The sequence below is a fragment of the Naegleria lovaniensis genome (genome assembly GCF_003324165.1).
Source record: "Naegleria lovaniensis strain ATCC 30569 chromosome Unknown tig003, whole genome shotgun sequence".
In the NCBI taxonomy this organism is placed as follows: domain Eukaryota; phylum Heterolobosea; class Eutetramitea; order Acrasida; family Naegleriidae; genus Naegleria; species Naegleria lovaniensis.
The window spans coordinates 771,954-799,381 of NW_025407825.1; the positions used below are offsets into that span (position 1 = coordinate 771,954).

The 27,428-nt window shown below is 36.8% G+C and overlaps 11 protein-coding genes across 11 annotated transcripts; 4 read left to right on the top strand and 7 right to left on the bottom strand.

Annotated features, from left to right (window-relative positions):
* Window positions 1-500: 500 nt before the first annotated feature.
* On the bottom strand, window positions 501-2,435 carry C9374_009800 (uncharacterized protein; the record flags this gene model as incomplete). Its single annotated transcript, XM_044700028.1, has 1 exon — window positions 501-2,435. One exon carries the CDS (start codon window positions 2,433-2,435, stop codon window positions 501-503), a length of 1,935 nt encoding a protein of 644 aa, XP_044555117.1.
* An 871-nt stretch (window positions 2,436-3,306) lies between these two features.
* On the top strand, window positions 3,307-6,445 carry C9374_009801 (uncharacterized protein; the record flags this gene model as incomplete). The annotated part of the gene is made up of 3 exons (XM_044700029.1): window positions 3,307-3,647; window positions 3,933-5,923; window positions 6,051-6,445. The coding sequence occupies 3 exons, from the start codon at window positions 3,307-3,309 to the stop codon at window positions 6,443-6,445; spliced, it is 2,727 nt and encodes a 908-aa protein (XP_044555118.1).
* Window positions 6,446-6,543: 98 nt separating this feature from the next.
* C9374_009802 (uncharacterized protein) lies at window positions 6,544-10,860 on the bottom strand (the record flags this gene model as incomplete). Its single annotated transcript, XM_044700030.1, has 2 exons — window positions 6,544-10,241; window positions 10,335-10,860. 2 exons carry the CDS (start codon window positions 10,858-10,860, stop codon window positions 6,544-6,546), a joined length of 4,224 nt encoding a protein of 1,407 aa, XP_044555119.1.
* Window positions 10,861-11,817: 957 nt separating this feature from the next.
* C9374_009803 (uncharacterized protein) lies at window positions 11,818-15,184 on the top strand (the record flags this gene model as incomplete). Its single annotated transcript, XM_044700031.1, has 2 exons — window positions 11,818-14,218; window positions 14,364-15,184. 2 exons carry the CDS (start codon window positions 11,818-11,820, stop codon window positions 15,182-15,184), a joined length of 3,222 nt encoding a protein of 1,073 aa, XP_044555120.1.
* Window positions 15,185-15,326: 142 nt separating this feature from the next.
* Window positions 15,327-16,123, top strand: C9374_009804 (uncharacterized protein; the record flags this gene model as incomplete). Its single annotated transcript, XM_044700032.1, has 3 exons — window positions 15,327-15,333; window positions 15,430-15,490; window positions 15,718-16,123. The coding sequence occupies 3 exons, from the start codon at window positions 15,327-15,329 to the stop codon at window positions 16,121-16,123; spliced, it is 474 nt and encodes a 157-aa protein (XP_044555121.1).
* Window positions 16,124-16,283: 160 nt separating this feature from the next.
* Window positions 16,284-17,913, top strand: C9374_009805 (uncharacterized protein; the record flags this gene model as incomplete). Its single annotated transcript, XM_044700033.1, has 3 exons — window positions 16,284-17,006; window positions 17,175-17,226; window positions 17,336-17,913. 3 exons carry the CDS (start codon window positions 16,284-16,286, stop codon window positions 17,911-17,913), a joined length of 1,353 nt encoding a protein of 450 aa, XP_044555122.1.
* Window positions 17,914-18,123: 210 nt separating this feature from the next.
* Window positions 18,124-18,981, bottom strand: C9374_009806 (uncharacterized protein; the record flags this gene model as incomplete). The annotated part of the gene is made up of 1 exon (XM_044700034.1): window positions 18,124-18,981. One exon carries the CDS (start codon window positions 18,979-18,981, stop codon window positions 18,124-18,126), a length of 858 nt encoding a protein of 285 aa, XP_044555123.1.
* Window positions 18,982-19,642: 661 nt separating this feature from the next.
* Window positions 19,643-21,663, bottom strand: C9374_009807 (uncharacterized protein; the record flags this gene model as incomplete). Its single annotated transcript, XM_044700035.1, has 3 exons — window positions 19,643-20,152; window positions 20,331-21,048; window positions 21,149-21,663. The coding sequence occupies 3 exons, from the start codon at window positions 21,661-21,663 to the stop codon at window positions 19,643-19,645; spliced, it is 1,743 nt and encodes a 580-aa protein (XP_044555124.1).
* Window positions 21,664-21,972: 309 nt separating this feature from the next.
* Window positions 21,973-23,760, bottom strand: C9374_009808 (uncharacterized protein; the record flags this gene model as incomplete). Its single annotated transcript, XM_044700036.1, has 6 exons — window positions 21,973-22,166; window positions 22,236-22,347; window positions 22,406-22,653; window positions 22,745-22,916; window positions 22,968-23,081; window positions 23,137-23,760. 6 exons carry the CDS (start codon window positions 23,758-23,760, stop codon window positions 21,973-21,975), a joined length of 1,464 nt encoding a protein of 487 aa, XP_044555125.1.
* Window positions 23,761-24,052: 292 nt separating this feature from the next.
* C9374_009809 (uncharacterized protein) lies at window positions 24,053-25,618 on the bottom strand (the record flags this gene model as incomplete). Its single annotated transcript, XM_044700037.1, has 1 exon — window positions 24,053-25,618. The coding sequence occupies one exon, from the start codon at window positions 25,616-25,618 to the stop codon at window positions 24,053-24,055; it is 1,566 nt and encodes a 521-aa protein (XP_044555126.1).
* Window positions 25,619-26,045: 427 nt separating this feature from the next.
* Window positions 26,046-27,338, bottom strand: C9374_009810 (uncharacterized protein; the record flags this gene model as incomplete). Its single annotated transcript, XM_044700039.1, has 2 exons — window positions 26,046-26,741; window positions 26,913-27,338. The coding sequence occupies 2 exons, from the start codon at window positions 27,336-27,338 to the stop codon at window positions 26,046-26,048; spliced, it is 1,122 nt and encodes a 373-aa protein (XP_044555127.1).
* Window positions 27,339-27,428: the final 90 nt, after the last annotated feature.

Consider the following 27,428-nt stretch of genomic DNA (forward strand, 5'->3'; position numbering starts at 1 on the left):
GCCGTACCACCTATGTTTTGTAAACTGGTGGATGAACTTGCAAAATTCAAAAAATTGAAAAAGGTCCCTCACGGTCCGACTGTGTCGAACTAGGGAAGTGTGAAAGATGATTTCCCACTTCCCAAATTTAATGTTTGTTGTCAACATAAAACAAACGCAGTTGGTACCTTGGTTTGGTGTTAGCCGCACCTACAGTAAAGCAACTACTTCCTTCCAGCTCCATTTCAATTCATTACAAATTCACCAAGCTTTTAAACTCGGGCTGAACCTGAAGACGCGCGTTAGCACTGAACTGCAGGAAGCGGATGAGAGCATGGTGTTGGAGACATGGTTGGCATTAACAAAAGTTTTTGGGTGTGACTTGTGTCAGATTATCGAAGCCAGTCTTTTAGACTCGGGGCTGAACCTGAAGAAGCGCGTTAGCACTTGACCGCAGGAAACCAATGAGAGCACTAGCTTGAGGGAATCTGACACACGTCACAGAATATATGCATCTCACTTTATATTCCACACGTATGGTATTGAAACCAACAATGTGAGTGGGCATGTTTAGCGCATGCGCTGCATTTGAAAGTGGTGTTGGAACGAATTCCTTTTCTCTTACAAAATTCACATGGTTTGGGTTGTTGGGTCAACATTGGAAAATGTTGCAACGTTGAAATTTCCTTATACCGAGGTTGTCGATCACTAAGGCTGTAAATAATGGCAACCAAATGGCCTAATTGTTGAGGCTTTCGGTTATTGGGTCCCATATGGAAATATTGATATAATTTGTGAGAACCAACCACAAGTGTCTTCATCATTGCAAAAAACATGCATCGTTTCCAACTTCTATGTCTACTTCGAAAATGGTACAAATTCAATGCAGCGTCAAATGAATCAACACTTCCCATGTTCATGTTATAAAATCGTAAAATGTCACATCTTGGTGTTTTGTTAGACCTTTTGGCTTTGACACGTTCTAATTCTTCTCTTGGAATTGAAGTGGACCCAACAGACGCCATAAAATTACATTTACCAGAATCAAACACTGAGAGTGCTGCAAAAGCGTTATCATTTCTAACAATAAAGCTTTGATCTCCTTTCTGTTTGAGATCCGGTTGCAAATAATTGGAAAATATTTCGGAAGGCCGATTACTTTGGCAACTCAATACAAATTCAAAGTTATTTTGTTTCAATTGCTCAGCTAATGTCAAACTTCCGTAAAATTGATCAGTAATTATTGCGTACTTTCTTGTGTTGTAATCTGGAAGTTTCTTGGCCAAATCCATAACATAATCAACTACGGTAGTACTAAGGTTATGCTCATTATTTTTCCCTCTGTATAACCAAAACCAAACCGGCATCCCGAAACTGTCACATAGAATAAATAATTTTAAACCTGTGGCATGTGGTTTACCACGGACGTGTTGTCTTCCCTTAAACCGTCCTTTGAACAATATAATACATTCATCAACAACCCCAATATTACTTGGGATCCAACACTCATGAAGCAGGTTGCAAAACGTGTCTAATATCCAATCAATATCGTATGATATGCATTGATGAATTTCTCGAAAACGTTTCTTGGTCATTATGTTGCGAATTAATCCGTTCCCAAATAAATATTCCTCTTCCTTTGTCCAATAATGTGCCAACTCCGGCATTTTGATAAGCCCCATTGTAAAAGTAATCGCAAAATAATAGTTCAATTCCTGCAAGGTAACCTCAGGTTTTTTCAATTCAGCACATTTTAAATTAGTTTTTTCTAAAATATGCTTTTCCACCTCAGCAGTGTATAATTGTTTGAATAATTCAAAACTATTTCCGTTTGTAACTTTGTTTGACGGTTTGCCACATTCTTTGGTGATGTATGGATTACAGAATTCCGGTGCTTTTTTCCAGCCTTCAGGAATATAACCATGCTTGTCTTTGTTGTGGGAGAGGAGAGCTTTTTTGCTTGCAAATTTCTTATTACATTCTTCGCAAACAATACTTGATTTTTTCTTTTTTTTTGATTTCTCAATTAATCTACTTGATGTCATTGATTTCTTTCTTTTCTTAGTTTCCTTGGTTTCGGCTGATGAATTATTGTTTGTAGATTTTTTCAATTTTTTAATGCTCCGTAGATTCCCTTCAAACTCATTTTGAGATGCGTTTGGATTAAGTGATGCGTAGAAGTTCATTATAGTTTGGACTAATTGTTGTTTGTTTCCTGATGTCCTAACATGATATTGTTTACATAATTCTTTTAAATTCTTGTTTGTGAGTTGTTGTAGCTCATCTTGTGACATTTTGATGATTTGTTGTTCCGATGATTTTGTTTGTTGAGTTTCACCCGAAGGTAGTTGTTGTGATGATTGTGGTAAAGTACTAGGTTCATTTTGTTGTGATGATTGTTGTGATGAGCAAAATGTGGCGCGTCCGTGTTGTTGTGGCCTGTTTGACTTGCTCATTTTTTCGTTATTTTCCAACAACACCAACGGCAACATTGATTCATAAATCTACTCACTCACCACATGTGTGATGAGTAAGGATGAAGTCATTGTTTAGTGTGAGCCTGTTGCAAACGGCTGACTCAAAATCCTACACCTCCAAATTAATTTGGATGCGGCTTTCCGAACCGTGACTCACGAAATACAAAAATAGGCGTGGGAACTTGGCATTTTATTTTTAAATTTGCTGCTTTTTGATTGGATGCAGGAAAGAGATATAAATGGCAGGTGATGTTGAATGACGTTTTTGAATGGAAAGTCCCTCTCATGATGTAAGACACGACCAATTCTTTTAGCAAGCAAGGATTTTGAACTTATCAATATCAAAATTCAACAGTACCAACCTGAAACCTAGATGTTCTTTGTACAGACAGACATAATAAACAACAACTTGGCAAAATATTAAGCAACGTGAAAGATTGTGTTAAAAAAGTTGTGAACTTTAACACATATGCTTTCTTTAATTTCAAAAACTCAGAATCTGCCAATCACTTCATTCCGTTATGAGGATCATGCTTTTTGTGGTTTTCCGTGAAATGCAGATAACATCATTGGTAAGGAGTGGCGTATTGGAGGAACGATGAAACATGGAATGTCTTGTTAATGAAGTCACCACATTTACCGAGCCTATTTGTAGTTTTTGTTAAGGTTGATGCAAGTTTTTGTTTCTCTTTCGTCGAGCAAAGGAAATTTAAAAGCAGATAATTTATTTTAAATATATTGGAGGAGTCGACAATTGTCTCAGATCCTTGGCAACTTGATACTTTGTCGAACACATTCTTTTTGGACTGATTTCGTTTCTTGTCCATCAAAAATTTAAAATTAAAAAAAAATGAGCCAAAACAACCCTTCATCCTCACCACCTGCAAAGGCTTCTTCGTACAAGGTACTCCCAACCACTCCTCCCAATAACAACAGCAGCACGAGTAGTGGAGCTCAGACCAGATCAAGAACCACCATAAGACCATTGCCAGGAAGTAGTGGAGGAGGATCGGTTGGTCATCATCATCCGAACAACAATAACAGTCCCTCTTCCACGAGTGGAGGAAGACCATCATTACCAGTGTTACCTTCTCAAGATAATTTGGGTGCTCATACCCATCGGTTGGTATCCACAGTGAAGACTAGTTTGGATTACGATCAATTTGCTCAGATCATTACGACGAGCCCAAGGTTGGTAAAATTTTTGTTGTTATACGAACTGATAACTATTGAATGACATAATTTTCGAATTGGAAATACGTCCACACAAAATATTTTATGATGATGATGATATCTTCTTGAACTTGTGGTGACAATATTATGAAATAATGGACAACATTTTGTGTGAACTAATTTTCGTGTCACTTTTAACAACGACTTTTCATGTGTCATTTTCCGTTATGGTGCACTGTCATCGGAAACACTGTTATGTACATGCCAACACTCATTAACACTTCATCATCACTCCCACAACAGCCTTCTTTCTGCTCTCCATTCACAACGATTATTGACTTCTTCAGAAGTGGACGAGATGGCCTCTGCGTTGTATCAACTGGCAAGCGCACTCTCTACCTTGTGTTTTATGAACAAGGTATTAATTGGAATTGAATTTGAAAGAGGAACAGATACATCTACTACTCCAACTGGAAGCGGATTAGTCATTATGAGAGGAAATACAATCGCTACTAAAATCATGGACAATGTTGTGAAATCGGAAGGTGTCAATTATTTAAAGAGCATTCTTTTAGAACCAATGAAAAAAGTTCTCCTCGATGAAGCTCTCGATTTAGAAATTGATCCAAGCAAATTTGAGGCCAGTTCCAGAATGGAGTCAGAAACTGATTTACCTTCCTTGGAAGATACAAACTTTGAAGGAAAGCCCAATCACGAGATTCGAGTTGAAGAAAATTTGGAAAATCTCAATCTGTTTTGTAGATACTTTTTGGATAGAATGTTGTCTCGTGAAGCTTTGGACACAATGCCTTTCAATATTCGATACATTTGCAAGATCATTTATGAAATGTGTCGCGACAAGTACCGAGTCGAAAATGCGGAAACTCTCATTGCTAGCTTTGTTTTCCTAAGATTGTTTAATCCAACCATTGTTTATCCAGAGTCAAGAGAAATTTTGCCTACAGAAGTCAAGATTCATTCCAAACAACGAAGAAATTTGGTTTTAATATCAAAAGTGGTCCAGCAAATTGCAAATGGTTTCGAATTTGGAGCAAAAGAAACCTTCATGATTCCTCTTAATCCTCTCATCAATGAGTATATTGAGAAGGCCAAGAAATTCCTTGTCGAATGTGCAACCCTTGACTGTGAAAAGAAATTGGAAGCCATGGAAAAACAAGTGCCTGAAAAAGTGAAGAGTAAGGTCATTTCAAACGATGACCAACTCATTCAAGATGCAATGAATGTTCAAATGTTGATCAAGGCTCACGAAAAGACCATTCTTGAAAAGAACAATCAAAACTGTAAGGACTTGATCAATGTTTTGAGTAGATTGCCAAAAATTGAAGAGGCTATCAAAACCGAAATGCTTCAACACTCATCATCAAGCAACAACAACAGCAGTCATTCACTCACATCTTCATCTGTCACATCAAAAGAAGACAAAAAGTATCAAGACTCTGAGCGATATTTGGAATTGCTTGAGAAGGCCAAACAAGAAGATGTCAGAGATTTAGAAGCCATGAACGTTCTCACATGCAGACACACTGATCCACAAGGACGACCAGTAGTCATCTTCTCTGAAGAAAAGATTAGAAAAGAAGATTTGGACAGAACTCTCCTTTACATGATTGCCAAGTTGGACAAGGTCGTAGAAAATGACTATGTCATGATATGGTGCGTGAGTAATTCGACGTCACAAGCTCGCCCTGGATTTTCATGGATGTTAAACGTTTATAGAACCATTACTAGAAAATATAAGAAGAATCTCAAATCCTTGTACATTCTTCATCCAACCATGATGATTAAGGTCATTATGAAATGTTTCTCTCCATTTGTGAGTGAAAAATTCTGGAAAAAACTCCACCTCGTTGACTCTATTCAAGACATTTACAAAGACATTCCAGAAGAAACTCTTCCATTGCCACCAACCACCATTGCATACGATATCATGCAAAATAATATCAAGAGTAATCAATATGCTCTGTTTGGAGCTCCTCTGGAAGATATCATGACCAATAGAAAGGATTGTATTGGATGTCTTGTTCCAACTCCAATCAAGAATTGCATGGACTTTATGAGAGAACATCATGCAGACACACGAGGTATTTTCAGAATTAGCGGAAATCAAGCCACTGTGAATCAACTCAAGATTTTATTGAATCATGGTACGAATGTAGATTTACATCATGTGGATTGCCATGTTCTTTCAAGTCTGATTAAGCTCTTCTTCCGTGAATTACCTGATCCTCTTTTCAAATATTCCATGTATGATGAAATTATTAAGTCTGTGAAAGGTTAGTTGTTCACTTTTTTACAAATTCACTCTTAATTGATTTGAACATGGTGTGTTATTGTGACATTCCTCATCTTCACCCTCACCCACTATGTAATAATAATAACTCTTGATCTGACACATGACAGAGGCTGGAAGTTCTACCTCAACCATTATTGAAAGTTTAAAGACTATTATTGCCAAATTACCTCAATATCATTTAGAGTTAGCAAAGGAATTATTTTCTCTCTTGTATTATCTCCAAACGCTTTCTGAAGAAAACATGATGAATGCACACAATTTGGCAATTGTTTTTGGCCCAAATATTATTAGATCTAATAGTCCTAATCCTTTGTTGGCGCTGCAAGATAACGGACCTCTGACATATGCCACAGAAATTATGATTGGCTATTATGACCAGTTATTTACGTCAAGCCCAAGCGGTAATGACAATGCACGACCTGTTTCTCGAAACCATCGTCCACAAGCACTCGACGCTGGAGATTTGGAACAATTGAAAAATTTAAACTTTGACCAACAATAATACTGATGTGGTCAAATGAATGCAATGTACCCTTTACAAACACCATTTCCAATAATAAATTATTATTTGATTGATTTAATGTGAGATGGTGTTTGCATCTAGTTCGTTATTTCTTTCAAAAAACTAACAACCAATTCATCTGAAAAGCCAGCTCTCCTTCCAAAACTAAAAAAGAACGATTGCGACGCTTCTTTCCTTGTCCTATTGATGATTTTACAAAATTTAGGGAAGCAACTTGGTCTCTCTATCAGAACTTGTTGAGTTTGGTGGATCAACTCGGGAATTTTCGAAATTTGCTCCATAAAGCAAAGCGTAAAATGTGTCATGTAATGCTTATCTTCATGCACAACCTTCTCAGCATGTTCCTCAACGAGATGTAGTATGAATTTTTGCACGAGTTTGTCACTCTTCCTAGAGTCGATCGTAGACGAGTTCAATGAAGTTGGAACTTTCTCTCGCAAGCTCAAAACAAATACTGAAAAATATGCCAACAATGAACTCAACATGGGCAAATATTCTACATTTGAAATGGCCTGAATGGAAGACCCACTTCGTTGTCTCGAATAAATAAATGTTCCATTCTCCAAGAATTGTTTTGTTTGTTCTGCGTGATGTGACAAGATAAATTCAAATAATCCTTCAGGAGATGTCGATGCCTTCTGAAGTAGAGTTTCAACTCCATCTTCTCCAGCGCTAATATAGAACATGATTGCAGCTGCCTCTGCCACTCTAAATCCGTCAAATGGCTCTTGCTCCTCTTTTAACAGACATTCATAGATTTGATCAATCATGAATTTAAGAAAATTGAGACATCCCATCGATCGATACGCGCGTCGAAGTGTGAAGAATGAATCAAACATGGATGGTTTCATGAGTCCAATAGTGTTAAGTGACGTCAAGCTTCCACCAATGGTTAAACTTCGGTAAATATTTTCGAATTCTTGTTGTACCCAAGTCTGCACCACAGCAGACGACGATGAAGAAGTCACACCAACACTGGAACTGCCAAAAGATTTTGCCTTTGGCAGTAGCACAGTTTCCTGTTCACCTTTCCTATACTCGAGCGAGTTGCTATTGGCTGGAATTGTGTCCATGAGTAAAAGCGGTGTCATTGCAACTTGCCATTCCACGTTTTGACCCGTAATCAAGTAACACTCGGTGAGCAAGGATTGAAGAGATGGATTGTTGTAGTTAAAGATCACTGCTGGTACTTTCTTTTTTCCTGGTTCCTTATTATTTTGATAGTAGGTATGAACAGAATCGACAAAGATGTTGTGCAGGATGACACTGGAAATATTGAAACCAATGGTACTTTCTTTCACCTTTTCCAAATCTTTAAAGGTAGTAAATAGAACGTCTATAAAGGTGAAAACAGAATCACTGGCTTTTTCCATAGAGGAGAATACTTGATTAACTGTGAAGAGAATTCCTGAAGCAAATCCAATTTCTGTATGGTACCCAAATTGTTCAATAAATGTAGAAATTATTGGTATAATCCTCTTTCCTAGCTCTTCTGGTTGAGCCATGTACCAAAGAAAACATTGTTGAGCGATATAGGACGACACTCGAAGTAAATGTGCCGGAGAGTACTCCTTTCGAATTTTGGCTAAACCAGCCATGTCATAACTAGCTTGTTCTGTTTGAGCTTGCAAGTCTAAATTCAACAACTCTTGAAAAATCCTATCTCCTGTTTCTTGAATGTCTAGATGATTATCAGAGTCGATCCTATCCTCGAACCAGTTTTTAAACCATTCTTTCACGTGTATCAGAGGTGAATCTTCCACGAAATAGCGGTCCATCATTTCGAAAAAGACGTCCTTGTTTTCTTTGATTTTCTTAAACTCAAATCTTTCTAATATGATGTAGAGTGCGGAAAATCCAAGTGAAAAGTTCGCTTGAATTTTTTCATCTCTATTACTTTCGTCCATATCATTTTCTTCTGTATTGCTCCAAATATTTCTCATAGATTGAAATACCTTTTCCATCACTTGTGGCATGTAACCATGTAATTGAATAAAATCTAGGAAATGTGTGTGGCTAATCAGAAAGTCAATTTCCGAAATAAAATCCTTTGATGAATTTTCAACAAAATCGTTAATAATTAGAGGTGCTTGTAATCTAGGATATTTGAACATTGTTGCAATGTATCTCATGTCAAGAAAGTTGGAAAACTTGTTTTGCTGAATTTCTAACGCATTGTTCTCTAAATCTAACACCACATCACTTGTATACTGCGATATAAGCTCATTGATGTTCTGCCGAGAGACCAGCTTTAGGTAGAGGCATGAGTTGATTAGTTCTGTCAGTACATATTGGTTGGTCTTGTCATTTAGCCAGGGAAATTTAGAAATCATAAATAAAGCCTTCTCTATGTTGTTGTATTTGATGTCGCTTAATCGGTCAATGTCGTTCGAAGAATAATTGGCGTGTAAATTCCTGGTACTTGCACACGCAAAAAATTGATCATAAAAATCTTTTTCATCACAATAGGTATCATTCCAAATTTTGAGTAGGAGAGGAAATTTTGAGGTTATGAAGCTCTTTCTGATAAGCATCTTATGTGATTTCTCAGCCACAATAAATCCAGGTTTGTGGTCTGACATGGGAACTTGAGAAAAGTCATAAATCTTGTCCAAAGCAGTGTACAAAATGTCAAGAAAGTAATTTACAAAACTTCTCTCCTTCAAAGTTCTTGAGTTTTCAAATCTAGCGAATGTTTGATAAATATTGGTGCGTGTGATTATTTTGGTTGAAATCTCATCTTCAATCAGGAGAGATGTTACAAAACATGTTTTTTCGTTGAGAGTGGACTGAAGGGATTTGGATGGCCTCGAATGTTGCAACTCTTTAAATTCAATCGCCTGATACGGTACTGATTTCTCTACGGACAATAAAAATATAAGGAATTGATTAATAGCTCCCCATAAATGCATCAAGAGATTTTCTAGCTTGGTGTTTTCATTCTTTTTTCCTTTAACATGGGATAAAACTGGAATAACTTCTTTGTGCATTACTTGCGTAAATATTGACCACAAATGTTTTTCTTCATACTTATTCAGTAAAAGAAAGGTCCTAAAGTTTGTATTTCCCAATTGTGTAACTAGAATTTGAATAGACCTTTCACAATTCAGTATGACATGGGGATCCTTGGTCGTCATATTTCCGAACATGTTGGTCATTGAAGTCTCGGGAAAGAGTTTGGTTTGAGAGAGAGAGTACGTTAAATGTCGTAAAATAATGATTAAGCATCTGATGACAACTCGTGCTGTATAGTATAAAGAAGAAACATCCTCTTTCGTGCTTGAAATGATGAATTTTCTGCGCTTAGGGTTATTCATTTCATCGTTATCAATAAAATCGATAGTCACATTGTTAAGAGTATCTTCTCGTTTTCGTTTCTTGTTGTCCATTTCCAAAAAATTGTCTTCGTCATCGTCATGGTTTGGTGATATGCCTTGATTGTCCACAGATGATGATCCTCCCAAATCATCTTGAGATGTGCTGCTGTTAGAAACGTTTAAAGAGCTGAATTTTTCCAAGACTAGTGGTAAATGATAGTCAAAAAGTTTAAGCAGCTCAAACCATGATGTTGGCTTGTTCCATACGTTTGCAATGCGCTTGGTATTGCTTGTTTCATGGCTTTTTCTTAATTCCGACTCGTTTTCAATCATCAAGTCATACAATGACTTGGTGAAAGCATCAAAAGAAATTAATTCTGTCATTAGCGCATGATTTAAATATTTGAAGAATATTTCGCTTGGTGAAACATTTCTTAGAGTAACATTTAAAAAGCATTCTGTATTGCCGAATTGCCATGTAATCCGAGTAGTTAATAGACAGGTCGTCCACACACAATTGTTGACAGTAAGAGATTTTAACAACTACCTACCAATAACTTGACTTTCAAAATTTGGATTATTCTTGTTTTTTGATTTTAGATGAAAAGCCCATTTGAAGGGAGAGTAATTCTTGTTCCACGAAGTGATAAAATGGTCTTTGATAAGCCTCATATATTCTGATGGCGATAATGTGCCATTGTTACCACTGTTGTTCAATAAATTACTATGGTTTCCATCACAAGTGCCATTCAATCCGATATGTTGTTCCTTCTCCTCAGTGATCATTTCAGATTGATTCCTACCATTCTCATCACGATGATTTTCCGTTTCTCCATTCATTGTATTCATTTGTATCGATGATGATGATGTGTCTTGAGTTGTTATGATTGGCACTTCCGGAGTACTTGATACTTGCTGTTGTTGTTTTTGATCCTTCTCATCCTCCATACCCGATACCGCTGATGATGCGGAAGAGGAAGGTTGTGGTTGCTCCCTCTCGTCCTCTGATGATGATGATGAGGACGAAGCCTGCTGCTGAACCACTTTCTTTCTCTTGCTGTTCTTACGAGGAGGCATTTTTTTGGATGAGAAAATAATTGTTTGAGCACAAGGGAATGTGAATGATAATAAGGAAGAAGAAGCATGAAACAATGACAATAACACGGAGTAAAATTGATGTTAATATATTTGGCAGAGGTCATTGATAAATTGATTGGGTGTAGAGATGGATCGTTGTTCGTCATGGAAATGTATCAAGAATGGATGATTGTACGAAATCTCTCTCTGGTGTTGGAAATGAATCAGACCTTAAATGAATGACACTTGGTGACAAGTATTCATCATGCAAAAATCCATTCTTGAAAATAAAGAACCTATGAAACCTGATTGAAACCTGATAGAATGGACAACCTTAAAAAAAACAAATTTTGAGTTATGAGTGAAAAGTTGCACCTGAGAAAACAGAGCATTCCCAATGACCAACTGAATCAAGTCTCGGCTGGACTTGGCTCACCTAAGAGTCAGTTGGTCAAAACCATGATGATGATACATTCCAATAGTGCTTTCAACTCACAAGATATTTCGAATGACCATGAAGACAATTTCTCAATGTCAAACACTCCAAAAAGAAATGAAACACATCCAACTCTGACAGATGCAGGAGAGGGACAAGTAGTACTTTGGGTGATTGTACCATTCGTATCTTGTTTGGTTCTTCCATTACTTTCTTCCTTAATTCGATTGTTGAGACCTCATGTGTCAGAGTCGTCAGATCGTTCATGTTCTATCAAGAACACGTGTAAATGGATTCTTTCATTCCTGATAACAGCTCATCACTCTCTTCAAAGCTGCATCAAAAATCAATCACCACGCTAGTCTTTCTGAAAAATCTCAAAGATATACAAACTTGGAAATCGAATTGGAAAATATTTTGCTTGCGTGAAGGTTCAAAGCCATTTTTAAAAAATAGAACAACATCACCGCGCAATTGCTACAACTACTGCTTGCTGCTGCTGTTGCTGTTGATCATCAACGATGCATCACGTGGATCGTATCATGAATTCCAAGACCCAACAAGAGCATCCAAATCATGGTGAGCCTCTTCTTACGAGTACTAACGTTAATGACGATTATCATTCCGAAACAAGTAGTATGAGTAGTATGAAACAACCACAGGAAATTTCGGATCTTGTTCTTCTTGATGATAGTCGGTTTGCATTAGCTGTTAATAATGCAGTGAAGCAAGGACAAGTGGAATGGTTGGATAATATTCTGAATAGAAAACGGCTTCTTATAGAAAAATCATCGGTCAATAACATGAGTAGTAGTAATAACTCATCAAACAAGAATGCAATGAATTACAAGGAAACGAATACAACTCTCTCCGGAGCTTTTGAAATATTACTCGACACAATTTTGATTGGGAAAAAAACCAGTTATTTGAATTTAGGAAAATGTTCGATTTTGCAAATTGCCGTTCGAAGAGCAGATTTACCAATGATCAATTATTTGGTCTATAAGAATCCATACATATCGGATTCTACAATTCGAAAACTGCTCCTCATGAAAGCCTCAAGAAATGGAGACAATATTCTTCACGTCGCATGTCAAACTGGAAATCATGAAGTGGTACAGACTGTACTTTCAATTTTGAGAGATGATTTTCATATTTTGAAAGATGTGACAAAACCTAAATCAAGACCGGCAAGCCCTCAACATGGTGAAAAATCTCCACCTCTTCATCATTATGATGGACAAAACATGGCCAATGACAGCAACAATTCCAATAATCCAGCTAGACGTTCCATCTCATCTGAATATTTAGCATACTATTACAGCAAGGTTGCAGACTGGACTGATAATATCAAAAAAGCCGTTGTTTCACAGAGCCCAGACAAATCCTCCTTTCTCTCGTTATTTTCATCCAAAGATTCATCACACAAAAATTCAGATTCTATGAGTATGATAGGAATTAATGATGTGAATGACGAGAAGTATAATGCACTATTTTGTGCAATTTTATCTAAATCACCTCTAGAAACCATTCAAACTCTTTTTGACATGGGATGTGACTTGTACAATATAACAGCAATGCATGAAAATGTTGTCCATGTAGCAGCAAAGAGTGGTGTTGAGGAAATTTTGAAACATATTCTTTTACTTGTTGATGAAAAGAAGCTAAAAACACTCCTCCTTGAGGGTGACAAAATAGGAAGAACTCCATTCCACATTTGTGCTCAATCGGGAAATTTAGAAGTTTGTAAAATATTAATTGAGGAATATCGAAGTTTAGAAATTTTGGATCAAGTTTTGAAGGCTAAAGATTCTTATGGTAGAGTGGCCTATCAAGTCGCTATTGAAGAGCTTGGAGATTCTATTCAAACTAAGAACAATAATAGTATGGCCAAACTAATTCATCAACACATGCCAACAGCTCTCTTATTGGAAGTTGATGAACGAATCAAATATTATGAAATTGAGAAAAATTCAATGGAGCAAATTTCGAAAACATTACAAGATATGCCTTTATCGTCCTCATTGGCAACTATGGAACATGAACGAAGCAACTTGGGTGAATGGGAAGTCATTTCCCAAGTTGCTACGGCCTCATCATCTGATCAATCACCTCCATCCAAGTCATCTCTTGTATTTACTGTCAACGAAAATATTATGAGCGCTCCACACAAATTTAAAGAACAAAACGAATTGCACTATCACAAGAAAAGCTCAAAAGTCAAGCTCACCTACCACGACGAAGAACAAGAATCCATCTTTGATTTTGTGAGAGAACAAGGTTTTCCCATCGAGAAGCATGAAACAGTGACGAGTGATGGCTACGTTTTGCAAATTCACCGAGTTCCTCATGGCGACCTCGACTCTCTGAAATACTTTCCCGATGAAATTCTTCTCGATGATGAGCTTGAAAGAAGAAAAAATCAAAAGAGACCAGTTGTTTTCATACAGCACGGCGTGTTAAACTCGAGTTCAGCGTGGCTTATTGGAGGAAAAAAGCACAGTCTTGCACTCATGCTAGCCAATGCTGGGTTCGATGTTTGGCTTGGAAATAATCGAGGTGTCCAATTTAGTCGAAAACATATTACATGGAATAGTTTCACAGACAAGGAATTTTGGAGATTTTCTTTTAGCGAAATGGCCAAGTTTGACTTTCCAGCTCAAATCAAATACGTACTCAAATATACGAAGAGTGAGAAAATTAGCTATATTGGTCATTCTCAGGGAACTACACAAGCGTTTGTTGCCTTGTCTCTCTTTCCAGAATTACAAAAGAAGCTTGATTTGTTCGTTGCCCTTGCTCCCGTATGTTCCTTGAAACATCAAACAAGCAAGCTCCTTTCCATGGTTACTCGATTGAATACTGATATTTTATTTTCGACGCTTGACGTGATTGGGATTGGAGAAATTGGTGCCACTCAATGTAAGTTTATGTTGATGATTTTCTGATTCGTGTTAAATATATTGTGCTTACTCGCAATTGTGAATATTTACTGTACCATATGCTACTCAATATTTACTGTACCATATACTACTCACACCTCACACAATATTGGATGAACATTTAGTGAGTCGAACCTTTCTTCCCAAGCTCACTCAAAGTCTCTTCAATGAAGCTTGGTCAATTTTAACCGATTGCAACATTGACCATGATATTCTTCCCATTCTCTCACGATATGAACCATCCCCAACCTCTCTTCAAAATCTCATTCACTGGGGACAATTAATCAAATCCGAGACGTTTCAATCCTTTACTTTTCCTGCCAACAGTAAGAAAGAAGCTCCCAAAGTTGAACAGTATGACCTTAAAAAGATTACAGAAGTTCCAATCGCCATATTTTACGGAACACAAGATTACTTGGCAAATCCCAAAGACGTTGAAGGTTTTCTGATGGAACATTTACAGTATTCACTGGTCTATCACAAGAAAATTGAAGGTTTCAAACACAATGATTTCGTATGGGGAAGAGAAGCCCGTAACGAGGTGTACAATTTTATTTTGCATTTACTAATCCAGAAAACAGCTGCATTCAAAGATGTATCATCTCCTCCAAAGACTCAGCTCACAATTGAAGAACAAGAACAAGTGGAGAAGTGTTTACAAATGACTCCTCGCTCGGCCAATGCTGCCATGTTTTTCCCATGTGTTGAGGGTAGTAGCAGCAATCACAATGTCAATGGTGAAAATAGTGATCGTACACTGGTTCCTGTAATAAGTCATAACAACCAAGAACCATTGAATCATACATTCCATGAACAAGTCGAAGAAGAAGAGAAGAAGACGACTGGAAACGAGCAGGTTAATACAAGTACCGAACACAGTGACTCTGTGTATTATTCGACCTCCACAAATATCCATGTAACACGATCATTCGAAGATATTGTTTGAATGTAAATTCCATGTTGCATTTGTCAAATTGGATCCATTGCCATAAAAGCCCGAGCAAAAATTTCGCTGGCATTGTAAACAACCCGTCAACTGAGGTGCCGTTTCTCTTTGAAAAAAAATACCCTAACACCAACAATACACCATGTCTGGTACGTTTTCAATGAACACGGCTTCCAAGCTTACCTGAATTTACATGAACATGCTATTCTAATTTGACATATTTGATGATCATCATGAATAAACAGACGAAGACCAAACATTCGAATCCGCATCCTCTGGTGCATCCCACACCTATCCAATGCAAGCGTAAGTTTTTGAATCGAAAACGATTCTTTGGATGATCATTCTGCTATTTATTCTTCAAAATTGGATGGAATTCCAAACAACCTGTATTGATGCACGATACCGTTTCAAATATATTCATCATAACATTCATTGAATACCCTCTCTCATCATCATCAAACTCACACAACAATGGTTGCTCTACTATCGAAACAAAATGATTTTGTTTGGCTCTCCTTCGTTTTACACAGTGGTAACTTGAAGAAGGGAGGATATGTCGTCATCAAGGACAAGCCATGCAAGATCACTGAAGTTACCACCTCAAAGACTGGTAAGCACGGTCACGCCAAGGCCAACATTACTGGTATTGATATCTTCACCGGAAAGAAGTATGAAGACGTTTGCCCAACTTCTCACAACATGCCAGTTCCAAACGTTACCAGAAATGAATATCAAGTTATCGATATTTCAGGTGAATATGTTTCCATCATGTTGGAAGATGGTTCCACCAGAGATGACCTCAAGTTGCCAAACGAAACTGAAGAAGATAAGACTCTTGCTGAAAAGATCAAGGCTGCATTCGATGAAGGTGCAGAATTCAACGTCATTGTCATGAGTGCAATGGGTGTTGAGAAAATCGTCGAAATGAAGTTGTAAACTTTTTTGGCAATTAAACAATCTTTTTTATTTCACCTGTACTGGTGTTTTCTTTGTCTTGTACATCAGAAATTTCACTAGGCCACACACAGGATCCTACTTTCGTTATCCATCCTGTGCGAACTCGTTGGAAACGTAATTTGGAAGCCAAATTTAAAAAATGCTTCAATTTTCGATAGATAAATCACTTCTCAACACGAACCAAACCATTCCATTGGGAGGTTTTTCAACACTGACCATCACAAACACCAGTTCAACAAGTAACAATACTTTTGTTCCGAGCTCGAGCATAAATTCCGATCCATCCATGACAATAACAAATCATCATGAAAACACTCAATCATCATCATCCTCTGTTCCATGTAAAAATGATGGCACTTGCTCACATCATCATCATCATAGATCTCCATCACCCACTCTTCATAGAAAATCCTCACAAGATGCCTGCTGTTCCAATTGTGTCAAAGTTTGCCAAAATTCTCTTCTTCCAGGTGTTGTTGTTGCCCTCTCTTGCGGAGCCTATCTTGTCGGTGCCTTGTTTATTGTACCATTTGCCTTTCCATTATTTCATCCCGAAAGAAGTACATCCATGATGTGGTTTTTACATTTTCTCAATCAAATTTGGGGTCTTTTTGAACTCTGTATGCTCTTGTGGAGTTATTTCCGATGCATGAAAACAAGTCCTGGAGTGGTTTCAACCAATTGGCAAGATTCATTCTCAGAGGAAGAGGTTAAAACATTGTTAGCTTTGGAGCCTCAAAAACATGGAGAACCAAGGTATTGCTCCAAGACTGGAATGAATATTCCTCCGAGAGCTCACTTTTCATCGGTACAGAAGAAGGTGATTTTGAGAATGGATCATTATTGTATTTGGGTGAATAATGTAAGTGTGTTGCAATTAGAGCAATGTTTCATGAATATGGTATGATCATTAATTTTTCACACATTAATGTTGTTGTTTATGTTTGTTGACATGTCGCGTGGTGGCTGTGTAACATTTACTGGACATGTCATGTTTAATTGACAATTTCAATGGAATCACATTTCGCAGTGCGTTGGATTGTACAATCACAAGTATTTCTATTTGTTTTTGACATATTTAGGTTTGTATTTGAAATCAAGAGTTATGCTCTTTAACTGCTCATTTAATTGTTGGCTTGTGTACTCTATGAAATTTTATTACTTCTTGTTGAACCACAACAACAACTCCAGTTATGGCTGTGACACACTTTTTCTTTGTCACAATTTTTGTCGTGTTGGCTTTTATTAAGGATTCAAGTAATATTGATGTGACTGTATTTTTATTGACCTTGGTATTTAATGTCTTTTTAGTTCCCATGTCTTGCATGATTTATCTGTTTTGGGGATGGAACACTTATTTATTGTTACTCAATCAAACTTCCATTGAGAATTTTCAACTTTCCGAGAAGAGAGCTCGTTCACAAATGAAGAACTTGAATCCAGAACATTTAAAGTATTTGAACTTTTACAATGTCTCGTATTTGACCAATATCAAACAAGTATTAGGTCAAAACGTGTGGAAATGGTTTTTGCCAATACCAGATGATTTAGGAACTGACGGATATCGATATCCAACCATTCTTCCCTACGAAAAGATTATTGAAATGCAAAAAGAAACCTTCACACATGTTCTTCCAGATTCGAGAGAACTTGCTCGATCTTCGAGGGGACCTCATTCCAAAGCTCATCACTCCTCTCGATATTCATCAACGAGAGATGATGACGACGATGACAGTAGTGAATATGGAACAGACGATGAATTGGTGTAAATGATGACTCATGTTCAATGAACATTACAGTATTCATACTATTTATTCATTCACTTACATATTTATATATTTACAATGGATGAAAATCTCTAAAGAGGATGATGGTTTCGTTTCTCATCATGATGAATTTCACACACACTGGAGAACATGTCCATATGGTGCATGTATCATCATCATCATTGTATGATGATTTCCTACCCAACGTTCCATTTACCACTTGACGTTCTGATCCTGCATTCCAACACTCGTCTCATCCTTCTTACTGGATGTGACCTTTTCTACAGTTGCACCCACTCCTAAATTCTCTGTTCCTTTCTGCAATTCTCTCTGAATGATATCCCTCAATGCCTCCAACGAGTAATTATTTCCACTTCGAAAGACCACTCTTCCATTCCTGCTGACCACAAACTTTTCAAAATCTTCGAGAATGGTCTTGGCTGAACCCTCTGCATAATTACACAAATAATTTAAGGCATCTCCAATTTCTGAAGAGACATTATTGTACAATTCCAAATCTGTGTCAAATGTTTGAGAAGAGTCTTCCGAGATGTAGGAATTGGGAATTCCTCGACACACGATAATATCTTTTAATTTGAGAGAGGATGACAATGTCGAAGAGGTTTTTGCTTCATCTGAAAGAAATTGTTGAATGGGAGATTGTTGATTCTCCAAAGCCTTCTCAATAACACGAGCATTAAGAATGGAATCTAATTTGGGAATGACCATAATTTCAAAATCTCGAGAATTCATCGAGTATTTAAAATCAGCCAAATCATACAAGTATTTTCTATAATTTTCATTGGAAATGTTGCAGACAGTGACAAGAGTGACTTTTCCTTTCAAGTTTTTCAAATGAAACCATTCACCATTGGCAGTGCGAACGGAATAATTGTAAAATGTGAGCAATGAAGAGTGACAAGTCGAGGAGGAGGTGTGAAACGATCGAAGGACGGATTGGCTACTACTATTGCTACTGATGAAAGGAATATGTGAATTGGAACGTTTTAAAGATGAAGCATTGGAGGATGGAAAGGAAAATTTGAGTTTTGGATGAAAAAGAGATTTCATTTTTTGTGTGAATGCTCATCGTCGATGAGGTGAAGGCTTGCTGGTAATGATCACATTGCGTTAATATTAACAAACGAATGCATTTGAATGGACATGTCTTATATGTAGCATTTCTAAAAAAATAAATAACCAAAGATAGAATCGAATGATGAATGGTAAGGGTTTAAAGGGTGTAATTAATCTATTTACCACTGGCAGGTCAAGGTCTTTGGTAGCACAAAACAAGAAGACATGCGATCTTAAAAAGCAGAGACCTCTTTACCCTTCCGCATGTCTCTGACTTGCGGACTTTAGCAACATGTTGCTTGGTCACCCCTTAGCAACTATCATGCGCCGTTGTTCTTGCTGTTGGGCGAAATTTAACTTGTAAATTTTTTTGGTTTGGGGTTGCAACCAGCTGGGGTGTTGGAATTTTCGCGCAATTTTTGGCAAGTTTTTTCGCGCCTGATGTTGCTAAGGGTTCCAGAAAGTAGATACTACAAGTACCATCCACTCTGTAAAGAAATCTCCACCAAAGATTGCAGTAGGAATTTTTGAGACATCGTGCAAATGTTAAATTTTACACTTGAGGTAATATGGTTTAGAAATAAAAGTTCACATTATTATTGTCGTCATCACAAAAGTTGCTTAAAAAATATTATTATCAATCTCTCTGGCAAAATTATTGAATTTCAGAGGTTGGCGTGGAGCATGATGTCGTCGTCGAAGAAGAATCACTTGTTGCTGCTGGTGAAGCTTCGGCATACTTTTTGTAAAATTCTTCCAATTTTTCAACACATTCATCTGCGGAAGGTCTCTCTGCTGGATTTAACTTTAACAAAGACACGACGAATTGCACTACATCTTCTTGTTTTCCATAAATCTTTTTCATATCATCCAAAATTTTCTCAATGTATTTTTCATTGTTCTGAAGTGCTTTGGTGTAGTGTGAAAAACCTTTAACTCCACAATTTAAGGTCAATAATTCGTAACACATGACACCAAAACTCCAAATATCTGCAGAGAAGGTGTATCCATTGATTTGTTGACCGGAGGATTTGATGGCAATTTCTGGAGCCATGTAATTGGTGGTTCCTAAAACAGTGTATGCGAGAGATTTTTCATTGAGGGAACGAGAAAAGCCAAAATCACCCAATTTTAACGTGTTGTAACTGTCCGTTAAAAAGACATTCTTTTTAAGATGATCGTGAAATGATTTGAACAAACAAGTGTTTTTCATAAGGTTGTGACCCCATGAATCAAAATGTTGAAAAATTTTTCACAAAAACGTATAAATATTGTTTGTGAAAATGGTCATTTGTGAAATTCAATGTGTTATACTCGATTCAATATTGTCCCATAAAACTCACCTTATGTTTCAAATCTCTGTGAATAATTCTCTTGGAATGCAAAAATTCAATTCCCTTTGCAATTTGAAGCATGTATCCAATACATCGATGAACAGAAAAGAATTTTCGTTGTTGTCTTCTCTTCATAATCAATGAATCTAAATCTCCATCCTTATAATAAGGCATGACAAAACAAACATTGAAAGAAACTTCTTTGGTGTTTTCATCTTCGACAAATTCAAGAAACATGTCATCGTAGGATGCCAAATTTTCATGTTTCAAATTTCGAATGTACCAAACTTCTTGAATGGCTTGATTGGCTTCTTGATCCGTGTCACATTTGATTTTTTTCATTGCCTTGTAATTTGGCTTATCTGTGGTAGATTGCTTATCTTCGAGATCGATCACCTTGTAGACAACTCCAAATCCTCCTTTTTGAAGTTTTTCTACAATTTTGTATTGTTGCATCTTTTTCATTCTCTTTCGAGTATCAACTGAAACTTCAGCAGTACTGGAGGCATCTTTGATTTTCAAAATGTCTGATTTGGTGAGTTGGAATACACTGTTTTGTTGCTTGCCTGTATTCAAGTATGTGTCACGTTCCGTTTGTGATTTGAATCCAAAATTTCGAGGAATGACTTGTAAATGAATTTTTCCTCTTTCCACACCAATTAAATCCAGTGTGTAATGATGGATGTGATCTTCGACAAGTGATTTTAATGGAATGTTGGCAGCTCCCCTTCATTGTGAAAATATTGTTAATATTTCATGAATTCAGGTCAACAAGACAGATATAAAGAATATATAAAGAATGAAAAAACAAATAATTGACGACTTACATGAAACTTTCAACTCCAGAATTAAACACTCCCTTATGCCACACCTGTATGGCAACAATCTCTTCAATCTGGCCCTTTTCTTTCACACTCGGAGAAACCTCAAATTCAAACACTTCATTCCAAACTGGATCTAATTGATTTTTCACGCTCGATGATTCCAATCTTCGTTGTGAAAGAAACGCATCATGACACAAATTCAACACTACAAAGGGCGAACTTGTTGCTTTGGATGATTTTCTTATCGACAATCCCTCTCCCTTCTCCAATAAAATTTCCAATTTTGGAATATTCAATGCCAACAACTTCTTTTTGGATGACACACCCGAACCAGACGAGAGAACGAGAGATTTTCTTGGAAATTTATCCCAACCCGAAGATCCTTGTATTTGAGAAAGATTTGTCAATGAGATCAATCCCGGACTCAATGAAGAATTAAAAGATGATGAGCCTCCACCTCCATCGCTACTGTTACTACTAGAATTTGAGAGAGTAGTATTTGATTCAGAGAAGGACATTTTTTTTTGAATAATAATATGAAAATGGATGATGATTTGATGAGAGATAGGAAAATTGTTTTTTTTTTCAAATTTGAAAAAGAAATTGGAAAATGAAACTTCTATCAATTCGTGGAGCGAGTGTACAACACATAAATTTTTGGTCGATTGGAACATGCGACGAACAAGTTATTGATAGACTGGAGTTTGGTCAGCAGATTGAATGACCGGAAATGTGGAATTTACTCAACTTGGAATTGTTTTTTACAATGCACGTACTTGAAAACCACTGTCAACACATGTTGAATGTGAAGGTTGGAAAGAAGATTATCAAAGATCATCTTTGGTAATGGTGACTGAATCAATTAATTGATTTTCTCCAGCAGAATAGAAGGAGAAGGTTAAGGAATGAATTTTCGATTGAGGATTGAAGGAAGTTTTCAAAATGCCATAACCTTCGTCCTTGTTGTAAATGTGTGCACTCCAATTGATGCCCCAATGATACATAAAGCTCCATGTGAGACCTTTTGGAATGATTGGTGTGTTTTGTTGTAAAGTGTGAAAGGTGTGAAATGTTAAAGAGATGTGCTTACCTTCAATGCAACCACCGGCTCCATTGACAATATGAATAGGATATCTTAAATTGTGGAAATTATCTTTTCTTTCGACTAGTGTCTTGTAGACTGGATAGGTTCTTTCATAGGACTGTCAAATGTCAAATGGGAAAATGTTTCGAGAACATTTCAACAAACAAAATACATACATGTACATGACCCACTAACATGATATCAACATGATATTTCACAAGTAAATCCTCAAATGCTTGTTGTACAGGCACGCTTTGTCCATCTGGAATTCCGTGAGAATTGCTATAACCAACAGCACTCGAATAAATTGGTCTGTGACCAGTGACAATCACCCATGGAGTTCGTTTTCGATCAATTTTTGCCAAAGTTTGTTCTAGCCATGCTAATTGATCACCCTTAAACACATATTCAGGAAAGAAGTTTTCTTTATGAAACGTCGAGAAGTGTGTTGTAATCATGAATGTTAAATCATGTTGCGAAATTAATTTTACCAAAAATAGTAAGAAACAACCTACCAGGATAATTGGTTTCAGTAGAGATGGAAACAAACGTAATTGGACCGTATTCAAATGAATACCACATATTATGTCCAAAATTAGAGTTGTTTCGAAGAGGCATGAAAAATCGATGATTCAATGCTTGAAATCCCAATTCAAAGGAATAATAAGGATGATGTAAAGGACCCATCTTTGAAATGATTCATTCATATTCATACCAATTCATTCATTTAATACTTACTTCATGATTTCCTGGAAGAACCATATAAGACACATAGGGCATGATGGATGTCATTTTGTTCATATACCAAGACCAAACAGCTTGATAAATTAATCCAGGATAATCATCGGCGTACTTTTGAGACATGATCATTCAAAGCGAGTTGTTGAGAATTTTTGAAAAAACTTACTGAAATGTCACCTAAATGATAAACAAACAAATTCTTTTGACTGGAATTGTAAAACTTTGAAATGTAGTCCTTGACACGTTCCATGACGTAATAACTGTTTAAAATTCCTTGATCACCATACGAAATGACAGTGGTTTCATAACTCTCCGGACTTTGTGGATCAGTTCTTGTATGAAAATGATAAATGTCACTTGACACATTTTCATTTCTTGTAAACGTGCATTGATAATAATACAACTTGTCAAATTCCAAATTACTCAACAAGACATTAAAATCATATCCAGTATGCGAGACTTCTCCGTATTGTGTCACGACATTTCCAAGTGTTGCTGTCTGAAACTCTCCTTTCAATGTTCGATCTTTGTGTGAAAATTTAATCATTGGAAATCCCAATAATTTTTCATCGTAATTTAATGTATGAAAGGAAACAACGATTTGATTGGGAATTTGTGTAAAAGCTAAATGGACTTCAACGGGAGTGAAATCAGAGGAGGAGGAAGCAGAATGAAGAGTTATGGATTTAGCTTTAATACAAAATAAGACAAGAAGCAAAACAAGACAAGCACTTGACAAGTGACTTTTGAGTGAGAGGGAATCAAATTTTCGAATATCGAGCAGAGACATGGTGGTGTTTTTTTTGACGTTGTGTTATATTCAGATCTACCAGTCCTCAGCTGGTGACAGAACGTTGATGTAGGACAGTTGTGCGCTCTTTTGGATGAGAATTGAGGTGCCTGCTTTTTTTCAAAATTGTGCAACCTTCAAAAAACCATTTTTGATATCAAACGGTTAGTAATTGGAGATTGGATGGAACTGAGCTCGTCAGTTGAGAAAAAAAATCTTTTGTGAATTTGTTTGTATTAATTGGTGATCCATTAAGAAAATGTGTGAATATAATTTTTATTTATATTGGTTCTCAATAAAAGTATGGACCTTGGGGTGGTAGTTGAGGTGAATAGACATTTCCAAACATATCTGTGTGAAATACATTATGAGTGGTGGTGGTCGTTGTGGTTACAATTTGAGGAGAATTCTGAGGTGGAATTCCCATCATGTTTGGTTGTGGAATTCCCATCATTGGCATGATTTGTTGTTGTTGTTGTTGATACTGCATGGTGTTCATGGTCATGTTCATTGGATAAATTGTTGGTTGTTGTTGTGGTTGCTGAGAGGTTGATGTTGAACTAAATGCATTTTGAGAAGTTGTAGAATTTGGTAAATAAGCTGAAGATGGATGTGACATGTTATTTGGATAAGATCCACTCGTACTAATACTAGTAGTGCTCGAAGGTAACCATTGTTGTTGTAATTGAGCTGTGACTGGACTTTGAGGACTTGAAATTTGGATATTGGGGTACATGCTTTTTTGTTGAGGTAAATAAACTTGTTGTGACAAGTGACTGCTTGGAAGATTCATCATACCCGCTTCAGGTTGAGAAGATGGAGGTGGTTGGTTCACGAGAATGGGTTGTTGGGGTTTGGGTTGATGATGTTGATATTGAGGCATTTGTTGAGGTAATTTAGGAGGTTGTACGTGAACAACTGCAGACGTTGGAGGTTGTGAAATTGGATTGACATTTGACACTTCTTCCAATGGAGGTGCTGAAGAAGCACTCAATTCCCGATCCATGTCCACTGGAGGTTGAACCACAACATGTTCTTCAACTTTCTTTGGCTCTTGTACCATCTGAACGGGTGGAATTTGGACAGTTGGAGGAACAATCTGTTGTTCTTCATTCTTCTTTTTCACCATTCTAAAATATGAAAGATAAGCAATCATACTGAATCGATCAGGAGATTGCGCTAAATCTTGTGCATCCTGAATTCGTGGAATGTGCAATTCATTTTCAGCTTGATCGATGCAAAGAGAAAGTTTCTTGACAGGATCGAACGAAGACCATTCAGGATCATTGAGAGTACTGGATTGACCATTGGTTAAATGCAAGATGAGTTTTTTCAAATTTTCACCATCGGTCCAGTCTGTTGTTAAATTGGTCAATACTGGTTGATTATTGTAAAGTGTGGAATTTAACCATTGTAATAGCAATTGTTCAATATAGAGAAGAGCTTCTGGATTTTGTTTGGTTAAATTTTCCTTTCCTGCAAGATCAGCTTGATCCAATACTTGACAAATTTGGAATTTGTAAATCAATGCATAGACCACTGCAAGAATGAGTTTCAAATTTCCATCCACAATGTCATTGCTGTCAATATTCACCAATTGAATACCCAAATCTTTGGTAATAATGTTCAAAGCTTCTGCAATATTATTCATCATTTGAATTCTATATTGAGGACGAAGAGAAGCCAATGGATATTCTGTTTTGGTTAATTCAGACAATAAGAGTAACAAGTTTTCACCAGTTTTGAAATCTTCGGCAAGATTGGTCAATTGAATGTTTCGGTTTTTCAATTTGGAGTTGACCCAGTTTAAGAAGGATCGATGTTGGACTTCAACCCAGTTCGGATCTAATGGATTCATTGTTTGTGAAAATAATTGATGGTGATGATTCAATGGTGATGATGTGATCGGATTAGATCGAGTCTTGTTGTGGTTGTTGTGACTTTTAAGAGCGCACGAACGGTTATGTAGTGACAGTGAAATGAATGGATCTCAATTCTTGTTGAGTCACAGACGGCAAAATCAATGGAGCGAAGAAGAAGGAGTTTGTGTTGAATAATTTTTTTTGTGTGTGACTCCAAAAGTCATCGCCCCGAAACGAGTTCCAAACTGTTTCTAAAGAACGATGAAGGAAAAACGCCTTATTAATGTTGAGGGCGTTCAGGTCAAATTGACTGGAAATTTGATCAATTGGAATGGGCAGAAAGGAGTGAATGAACCCTCTCAGCAACAAGAAGTCCCTTCATAGATGTTTGGAGTTCGTTCACAGTGACACAGTTGTGGTGGTTTAATCGTCGAGTGTAAAGTTTTCATTTAACACTTCTTCTTGTAGAGCAATGTCCTCATCGAGCTCATCTTCTTCACTTCCTTGTATCTTCTCCCATGTTAAGTCCATAAAGAAATCATTATCAAAAGCACTTGATTTTAAAGCATCATCAATTTCCATCTTGGTTAATCGTAAAATACCATTGTTAGGCATCATGCCTACATGGAATGAAATACGAAACATGTATTTGGGTTTCTTATTGTCTCTATGATGATAACCTCGAATGTAAACGTCACCACTCAATATCGTGTCAATATCAAACTCAATCACTCCATCTTCTTCTCTGTAATATCGTAATGGGTTTCTATCAGTACTTGAAAAGAGTAATTGTTTAGGATTGAATTGAGTAGGTGCTGTGTAAATTTCAATGACTGGACAACAACCATCTTTTGAAAATTTGGGAACAGTATACATGGTGATGCTTTTTAAAATTTGTTTTCCTCGTTTTCTAAAGTAGTTGCTGATGAGAGATTTGAGATTGAGGGTGTCTTGGCCAAACATGGAGACCAATTCGCTCACGTATTGTACATAACGACGTTGACTGGGTTGAGCAACACCACGCTCTCGAGTCGATCGTTTCGATGCAAAATAATCTAAAGCTTCTGTTCCTGATTCAAACATTCCACTGTAAGTCATGTAACAAGCAATGACAGTTCCCTGTAAAATGGGGTCATTATAATCAAGTACGTGGCCAGAGAAAATGATGAATGAAATTGAATGTTGAATAAGTCAATGGTTGTTGATTGTGAGATAGTAATGATGCATTTCATAGAATGATCATTTCAAAATATGAATCAAATGCATTAATAAAATTGCAAAATCACGTACAGTTCTTCCTCTTCCTGCTAAACAATGCACGGAGACCACATTATTTGGATTATCCTTCAAAAATCGATCCATCTCCTCACAAATTTCAATTAAATATTCCACAGGCGGATTATGATGATCCGGAAAACCCTTCTCAATGACTTTACCACCTCCAACTCCCTTTTCAAACAATTCATAATCATAGGGTATTTCCGATAAATTAACAATCATAAAGTGTCCTGCATGTTTCTGTTTGAAAAATTCAGCAACACTCTCAATATGATTTCTATAGACCGAGCTAAAGCCTTCTCCAGGAATGGCCATTGCAATAATTCTATTCGTAATGTAGGTTAAATCTAAATCAAAATAAGTAGAGCCTACTTGTTCCTGACATCGGATTTTATCACCCGATACCAGTGTCCGAATGAAATTCGTTAGAAAACTCATGATGATGAAATATCAAGTCCAATAAATTAAAAGAGTACAAGATATGAATCAATGAATTGAAATAAATTTTTGAATATTTTGATCCGTAAG